The sequence below is a fragment of the Eutrema salsugineum genome, unplaced genomic scaffold (genome assembly GCF_000478725.1).
Source record: "Eutrema salsugineum unplaced genomic scaffold, Eutsalg1_0 scaffold_3, whole genome shotgun sequence".
Taxonomy (NCBI): Eukaryota; Viridiplantae; Streptophyta; class Magnoliopsida; order Brassicales; family Brassicaceae; genus Eutrema; species Eutrema salsugineum.
The window spans coordinates 8,525,000-8,534,479 of NW_006256756.1; the positions used below are offsets into that span (position 1 = coordinate 8,525,000).

At 32.3% G+C, this 9,480-nt stretch overlaps 1 protein-coding gene across 1 annotated transcript; it reads left to right on the plus strand.

Moving 5' to 3' along the window:
* The first annotated feature begins 2,619 nt into the window (after nucleotides 1-2,619).
* LOC112085357 lies at nucleotides 2,620-4,998 on the plus strand. The gene is made up of 8 exons (XM_024154567.1): nucleotides 2,620-2,758; nucleotides 2,973-3,095; nucleotides 3,179-3,903; nucleotides 3,961-4,052; nucleotides 4,126-4,357; nucleotides 4,454-4,629; nucleotides 4,733-4,875; nucleotides 4,970-4,998. The coding sequence occupies exons 1-8, from the start codon at nucleotides 2,620-2,622 to the stop codon at nucleotides 4,996-4,998; spliced, it is 1,659 nt and encodes a 552-aa protein (XP_024010335.1).
* Nucleotides 4,999-9,480: the final 4,482 nt, after the last annotated feature.

The window sequence follows — 9,480 nt, forward strand, 5'->3', positions numbered from 1 at the left end:
TTATTGGCCCCAGAAATATGTTGAGGTATTTATTCACCGATTTTCCTAAGTTCAGGTACTGATTAACCTATCAAAATTGTTTGGGTATTTATTGGTACCAGATGATGGTGTTGAGGTACTAATCGGCCTTTTTCCCCTCCTTAATTCCTGAAGAGAATATTTGTGAATCTGTTAATTAGTAAGTGAAAATTTAAGTAGACCACATCTTTTGTGGTGTTCTCACGTTAGGAATGTTGTCACAAACAAGATGGTGGGGTGTAATGGGAAGTGAAGTGTGGGTTAATATGTGGTTCTGTTCTTTCATATGTTTTGATTGTATGGAAGTGTGTTCTGCACATCTTTGAACCTATAAACAGACAGACAGATGATTTGTTAATATATGCATGTTCCAACTATTATTAAAAGGAAACACAAAGCAAAAAAAAAACCACAAGATTGTTTTATTTAAATGTATATAGATTATAGAAGATCACTGCACTCGCCACTTTATTAATCTCAAGATGATTATTAAGTGGCTCATGATTATTAAAATTTTGTATTATGTTTTTGAAATTCTTTGGCCCGCCCAATGTAACCAAAATGTATGGTAGAAAAAAGAAATTTCAAGTTATGAGGAAATGAACAACATGGTGAATGAATTATTATCCCACATAGAAGAGAAAAGTGAATGGTGGAGGATCACCAAGTACAAAATACCATCAATATTAAATATAAAGTCAAATTTTGAGAGTAATTAGATGTTTTAAATTATGTCAAGATTTGTTAAACGGTATAGAAGGACGTTTAGTCGAGTATTGCGTCTGAATTACCTTGATCAATAAATTATTCTACTTAGGTAATAAGTTAAATCATTTTTTTTTTTTTAAGATATTCCTCTATGTATATTCTTTTTACTTCCCCTCTCAGTGAGATAGTTTGTGAGTTGACAATTTTAGCAAAGAAAAATCCTCATGTATGAGGTAATTAAAATCAAAGTTGTAAGCACAACCAAATAAGCTTATACTATATTAAAACATCATCAGAAAGAAGAGTAGAATAATTGGATTAACCCAAACTATGTAGATGCACATAGAGAGGGCGACCAATAGAAAGAGAGGAGAGAGAGGGGTTGGAGAGAGAGAGGGGTTGGAGAGAGAGAAAGCGAGGGAGGCCAGGTTTGAGAAAGAGAAGGGGAGAGAAAGAGAAAAAGAGAGGGAGAGAAAAAGGGAAGGTCGGAGAGAGAGAGGGAAAGAAAGAAAGAAATACAGAGGGAGAAAGAGAGGAAGAGAAAAAAAACAGGGAGAGAGAGAAGGAAATATAAGGAGGGATGGAGAAGGAGGGAAGAAGGGAGAGAGAGAGAGAGAGAAATGATGAGAAATACTTCATACTTTAAATGTAGGTCAGATATACAATTTAGGATGAGGGAAGGAATAAGAGATGAAAGGCGAGAATGAGAGAGAGAGAGAGAGGAGAAAGAGAGAGAGAGATAAAAAGAGTGCTAGGAAAGGAGAGTGGGATTGAGCGAGGGAGTCAGAGTTAAAGCTTCGTGGACATGTAATTGATTAATATAAAATCTTTGTTAGTTTGTCTTTTATTTGTTCCTACTTTTTATGTTTAATCTACTTCATACTTTAAATATAGATGTCTCGATATATACAATTTTTGAGGGAAAAAGGATGGAAAGATGGAGAGCAAGAATGAGAGAGACATGAGAGATATGGGGAGCGAAATATGGAAAAAGGGAGAGAGAGGGAGAGAGAGAGAGAGAGAGAGAGAGAGAGAGAGAGAGAGAGAGAGAGAGAGAGAGAGAGAGAAAGAATGGTAGGGAGGGACGGAGGGATAAAGAGAAAGAGAAAGGGGGAGAAAGAGTTAAAATTTTCTAGTACATATAATTGATTGATATTAGTTTTCTGTAAATTCATCTAATCGTTAGTGCCAAATTTTTTTTGCTGAATTTTGGTTACAAAGAAACACTTTGTACTTTAAATTTGTTATATATAAAATTAAGGACAAGAGAGAGAAGGAGAGAGGGAGACCGAGAATGAAGAGAGGGGGAGAGAGAATGAAGAGAGAGAGATGGAACGAGAAAGAGGGATAAATAGAATTGAGATTACTTTCAGGCAATGTTTTTAAACCTGGACCGGACCGGCAGTCCGACCAGGTTAAACTGCGAACTGGAAGTATAACCGGGTTGGGTTAATACTAAAACCCATATAAGATTAGACCGGTTAAAAACCATATTGAACCGCTAAAAAACTGGAAACCGGCCGAACCGTCAAACCGCATAAAACCGGTTCAAAGAAAATAACTTAAATCATTTTTTTTATATTTTTTACGTCTTTTTACCTTCGTTATTTGATATAGGGTTTCTAAGTTTACAGCTTTCTACCTTTCTCTCTGCAACTTACCACCGCCTTACTACGTTTACAGTTCAAAATCAAAGTAAAGTGTTTCAATTTCGATCAAAGCATAGAACGATCACTACTACGTTTTACAATCATTAAATTATTGAGTAGTTTGTTGAGTTTAGTTAGTTTTAGTCTTTTAGTATCTATTATATAAAGTATAAACTACCACTTGGTGTGCTTTGACGTAATCAATTTTTTAATTGCTTTATTTTTGTTTGTAGTGAATTCAATAATGGAAGAGAATGATTCAGATGCGACACTTCCATCAGATACATACACAGAATCTCAATTGCCTTCACAACGTTCTGTTCGTCAAAAATACGATGCGGCTTGGGCATATGTCACTCAAACTGTAGATTCACTTGGAAAAAGTACTTTTACTTGTGACTTTTGTGGTAAGAAAAACCAGGGAGGTGGAATCAATAGAATGAAACAACATTTAGCTGGACAGAAAGGAAGTACCAATGCATGCAAGAAGGTTCCTCCAGAAGTTCAATACGCAATGAGAACGTCACTAAAAAGAAAACGAGGATAGAGCAAAAGAGAAAAGAGGGGTTAATGTTATGAGACAATTTCATGATGTAGATGATGGTCAAGTTTCTCATCAAGGTTCTGTGCCTTTGAGTCGGAAAAGAAATGGTAGTACCGATATAAACTCATACTTTAAAAGGGGTTTAGAAGATCAGGTGCAACCTACCATAAAGTCATGTCTGCAAAGCAAGGAAAAGATTCATGATGCTGATATGGCAGTTGCTTTGTATTTTATGACGTGTGTATGCCCATGAATGCAGTGAATTCTAGGTTTTATCAGCCTATGATCAGCAAAATTGCAAGCATGGGTCATGGTTACATTGGACCTTCATATCATGATTTACGTGTTCGTTTACTACGTGATGCTAAACTGCAAGTTTCTTTAATTATTGACTCTGTTAGGAGTACATGGGCTGATACTGGTTGTACTTTGATGGCTGATGGATGGAAAGATACAAGGCAAAGACCATTAATCAATTGTCTGGTCTACTGTCCTAAAGGGATAACTTTCATCAAATCAGTAGATGCTTCTGGAATATATACAAATGCAGAGAATTTGTGTAACCTATTTGCTGACGTTGTGGAGATTATTGGCCCCCAAAATGTGGTCCATATGGTGACAGATAGTGCACCTAACTACAAAGCTGCTGGTGCTAATCTTGTAGAAAGATATCCTGCCATATATTGGTCGCCATGTGCAGCCCACTGTATTAATTCGATATTTCAAGATATGGGAGAACTACCTCAGGTGGAGAAGCTAACCAGTTCTGCATCAAAGATAACTGTGTTTGCGTATAACCATAAGCATATCTTGAATTGGTTAAGAAACAGACCAGGGTGGAGAGAGATAATTCGTCCTGCAGACACTCGTTTTGCTACAAATTTCATAGCTTTGCAGAGTTTGTACGCTCATAAGGATGATTTGCAGAGTATGGTGGTTGATGAGGAGTTCAGAAAAATATCGAGATCAGAGAAAGCAAAGCGTGTGAAACAACTTATTTTTGATGAAGACTTTTGGAATGGGTGTTTTATGATTGTGCAGATTATGTCTCCTTTGATCCGTTTGCTGCGTATTTGTGATTCTGATGAGAAACCATCTTTGCCTTATGTATATGAAGGGATGTATAGGGCACGGTTAGGTATCAAGAAGATATTCGATAAAAAAAAAAGATCTTTACAGGCCTTATACGAGGATCATTAACAATAGGTGGGATAAGATGTTACGTCGTGATATTTACGCTGCCGCTTACTTTTTGAATCCAGCTTTCTTGTATGATACAAAGAAATTTAGTGACAAGCCTGAGATTACAAGTGGAATGCTAAATTTGAATGGTGGTTTAAGTGAAACAAAACTAGTAGCTACTATTGGCCGCTATAGAGATCGAGAAGGAAGTTTTCTCGGGAGATGGCACTTACTTGTAGCAAAACTACTCGACCAGGTTAGTGATATTATGTTATGTTAATATATTATGTTTTTCTCTAACTTTTAAGATGTTTAATTACATGGAATATTTTTTTTCTTGTTGTATTTGTAGATGAATGGTGGAAATTATTTGGTTGTGATATTCCTGATTTGCAAAAGCTCGCAGTCCGAATTCTTAGTCAAACAGCTTCTTCATCTGGATGTGAGAGGAACTGGAGTGTGTTTGAACGCATTCACACCAAAAAGAGAAATAGACTGGAGCATCAAAGGCTCAATGATCTTGTCTATGTTCATTATAATTTACGTCTACAAAACAGGTTTGTTATTTGTAGAGTGTGATAGATTTTTTATGCATATTTATTAATATATAGTTTCTTGTCTTTATGTGTAGATCAAAGAGAAGTAGATCATATGATCCAGTTGATTACGAGTCTATCGATAAAACTGAGTTTTGGATTGTGGAAGAAGAAGAAGAAGGGGAGCTTGATTATTCAGAGTTAGAAGATAAACTTCTTGAAGAATATCCTAAAGATGGTGAATAGTTTTTTTTTTTATTACTTTTTTCATTCTATAATTCAAAATTTAAAACATTTGATTAATATGTATTTTGCTTTTTTGTTTGTTCAAGGTGATGAAGATTTGGACAAGGAAGATTGAATGTGCTACTCTATTTTATTTGGTGCTGTTTTTTGTTTAGACAATTGAAGTTTTTTAAAAATTATTGCTAATGCTACTCCATTTTATTTTGGTGTTGTTTTGGATTTATTTTATGAATGTTTTCTTAAATATTAAAGAATTTTATTTAATATTCAATTAATTAGAGGCTGTAAAATATCATTAAACCGGTTGAATCTGGTTGAACCCAGTTAAACCATATTAACCCATGACCCAAAAAATTTTCCGGTTCGGTTACCGGTCCGGTTTTAAAAACATTGCTTTCAGGGATATGTAGATGGAGAGAGAATGAGAAAAAGATAGAGAGACAGGGAGGAAGAGAGAAAGAGAAAAATGAGAGTCAGGTAAAGCTTCTAGGTACATGATATTAAATCTCTGTTAGTTTGTCTGTTTTGTGTTCTGAATTTTTTTTTGAATAAAAAAATTTCTAACTTTAAATGTAGTTTTCTAAACTGTATAATATATACAATTTAGGATGAGAGAAGAAGAAAAGAGGGAGAGAGAAAGATTGAAAGAGGGAGAGGGAGAGAGAAAGTTAATGTTTTCAGATACATGTATTTGAATATTTCAGAGGATCTTGGTAGTGTGCACTCACCAAGAAGTGTCTCAGAGCCAGTATGGTACTTAGCCATGATCTACACAAAGTGAACTAAACTGCATTAGCCATGAGAAAACACACACCCAAAGAGTTTATGATAATGGAACAATACAAACAAGAAACATACTTGTCTAATTGTAACAGAGTTGGCCAGTGAATTTCCCATCTCAACTTCGTTTTGAGTGAAATCCTCATTATGCAACCAGTAAGTCACGCCACCATCTGCACAAGCAGCACATGTTGCGATCACATTTTCATGGTGCGGGAAGTTTAGATATTTGCTACCAGCAAAAATATCAAATCTGGGAGTCAAATAACGAATGCTCATTACGATGCACCCAATGTGGTATCCTGGTCCCCCTAGACCCCAAGGGCTCTGCCAGTTTGGTTCACCGGGTTTGTAGCCTGCACATATGTATATATCAGCATAAACTCCAAAGGCTTCTGAGACAAGTTTACGTGATAATCCTTCCATAGCGCAAAGTCAGCAACATGATTCACTTGTTGCCCAAATGTTTGACTATAATTCTGTGACTTATCGATGCAGATTATTAAAACCTAATGCCCATAAATACAAAGCAAAATTGACCCCATATGGGCTTCACCTCATGCTTGAAGCCTTTATATATATAGCCATTAAAAACAGAAAAACCTAAAATAGATTTTTAAATTTGATTTATGTTTTTAAAGATGTTCTATATTTTTTTTAAGGAACTAGCTATTGCTTTCAAAATAATATGATAATGTCATATTTTTGAATAACGGATGCTCATTACGATGCACCCAATGTGATATCCTGGTCCCCCTAGACCCCAAGGGCTCTGCCAGTTTGGTTCACCGGGTTTGTAGCCTGCACATATGTATATATCAGCATAAACTCCAAAGGCTTCTGAGACAAGTTTACGTGATAATCCTTCCATAGCGCAAAGTCAGCAACATGATTCACTTGTTGCCCAAATGTTTGACTATAATTCTGTGACTTATCGATGCAGATTATTAAAACCTAATGCCCATAAATACAAAGCAAAATTGACCCCATATGGGCTTTACCTCATGCTTGAAGCCTTTATATATAGCCATTAAAAACAGAAAAACCTAAAATAGATTTTTAAATTTGATTTATGTTTTTAAAGATGTTCTATATTTTTTTTTAAGGAACTAGCTATTGCTTTCAAAATAATATGATAATGTCATATTTTTGAAGAAGATTTGACCGCTAGAAATTCTCTCTTTCACAGTTTAGTTTTCGTAAATGATAAATGCTCTAAGATCGCACAAATTAGTATATGATATCCTATTCTATTCTGATCCACTACGAAAAATTGATAATTGTGCTTTTTAATTATAGGAAAAGTTTTGGGAGATATAGTTTATATTCCAAAATTTTTATATATTTTAAAAACTAACCTATATTTGAAAGACTTTGAAAACTAACTTTTTGGCATCTAAAATTAATAAAATATCCAAGATAAATCAAACATATGAATTGTTTTAAAATCTAATTATATTATTTACGATTAAACTTTAAATGAATAAAAATATGGATGTAAAAAATCAATCATACTTTGTATTTTGTGCTTTGAAACTTAAAAAAAGGTTTAAAATTTTAAAATCTATCCTACGTGGGTAATCTTAAGTTTATAAAATAGATATTATACTAATTAAATCCTAATATATTTCTATCATGGATCCGATAATTTAAGTGATGAGATATATTCTTTAGATTCAGTTATAGGAAAGTTTGATGAATAGATAGAACTATCTCGTGTGAAAGAGTTTAGAAGAAAAAAAAAACAACGTGAGCTTTGTTCTTAAGAATGTTGCAGATTTTGGAGTTTTTGGAGATTGGATGATGAGGAAGGAATCATAGAGTTTGGTGATGAATCAGAAGAAATAAAAAAAAAACTATTTTTTAATTGAAAAAATGCATTTGTGGAGATGACATGAAGTTTGATGAATTGGTTCAGATACTTGTTGAAGATCTAAATATATTTGTTATACCCAAAGTTTCATATCACATTCACATAAAATAGCTCACTTACTAAAAATTGGTTTGTGACATCTTATTCCACCACAATACAACCAATTAATGGTCGAGTTTTTTCATTGATTCTTTCATAACTGTTAGTTGACTGGTCAATTAGTTATTTCCTCTACAAGATTAATGTTTTCCTTTTGCAAAACTGGACCGTTAATTGGTTGTCATGTACCAGAACTTAACGAAGAGAATCGTTTGTGATTGGTTCGGTTTGTTCGGTTTAGGTAGAATCAAGACTTTTTCCAGTCTATCCTCCAAATCGTACTATTTCTGTTGTTACGGTTATTTTTTTTTCTGTTTTTGTTTTAATTCATTTTTTTTTGGGTAACATTCACGATCATTAGGATCTATATACTTATTTGTATAGTGATTTGCTTACGTGTCGTGCACACAGCGAGTTTCATCGCTTTTCGCTTACGTATCTGTTTCAGAATGAGTTTCGCTTACGTATCAGCGAGTCCTATTTTAAATAAGATTAAACCAAAATTTAGGCAAAAAAAATTAAAAGCGTTTTTATTTTAAATTTTTTTTTTAAAAAAAACAAAATTTTACCATTTCTAATGTCTTCAAAACCGTTTTTCTAAAATAAAAAAAAAATTACCATTTCTAATATTTTCGAAATAATAAAAAAATCTAACTAAAATGTTAACTAAATTTTAGTATAAATATAAGCCACCTTTCACTACTTCTCTCACAACTTTCACAATTGTTAAACCTCTTCTTTCTTTTTTCATTCAAACCGTTTTTAAAATTTATATTAAACCAAAATTTAGAAAAAAATAGACAAAAACGTTTTAAAACACAAAAATCTAGAAATTTATCATTTCTTATGTTTCCGAAATTTAGAAAAATATCTAACTAAAATGTTAAAAGAAACAAAAATTAGAATAAAATTTAGAATGTCGTTTCAAAATAAAAAAAAACAAAATTTATGCTAGAATATCGCTAATTATTATAGTGTTTACGATTTCTATATACTTATTTGTGTAGTGATTTGCTTACGTGTCGCGGTCACAGCTTTTCGCTTACGTGTCAGCTCCAGAATGAGTTTCTGCCGCAAAAGACCGTTTAACCCTATTTTCTAATTACATGTCATTTTTTAATTGGTTCTCATCTGATGACGTGTAAAAAAAACTTAAAACAAACCAGTCTAAATTATTATGGTTAAATGCTTAATTCTGTATGCAATCAAACCGTTTATTAAATAAGATTAAACCAAAATTTAGACAAAAAAAATTAAAAACGTTTTTATTTAAAAAAAAATAAAAAAACGAAATTTTACCATTTCTAATGTCTTCAAAAAAGTTTTTCTAAAATAAAAAAAAGAAATTTACTATTTCTAATATTTTTGAAATAATAAAAAAATCTAACTAAAATGTTAACTAAAATTTAGTATAGATATAAGCCACTTTTCACTACTTCTCTCACAACTTTCACAATTGTTAAATCTTTTCCTTCTTTTTCATTCAAACCGTTTTTAAATTTATATTAAACCGAAATTTAGAAAAAATTAGACAAAAACGTTTTTTTTTTTAAACACAAAAAACTAGAAATTTATCATTTCTTATGTTTCCAAAATTTAGAAAAAAAATCTAACTAAAATGTTAAAAGAAACAAAATTGGAATAAATTAGAATGTCGTTTCAAAAAAAAAAAAAAATTTATGCTAGAATATCGCTAATTATTATAGTGTTTACGATTTCTGATGTTTATAGGGTTTTCAATTTTTATAATTTTTATAAAAGTAAAATTTAGTAAAAATCTAAGAAAAAAATTAAATAAATGAAATCTATATGTCTAATGAAATGTTATTAATTATGATATATAGA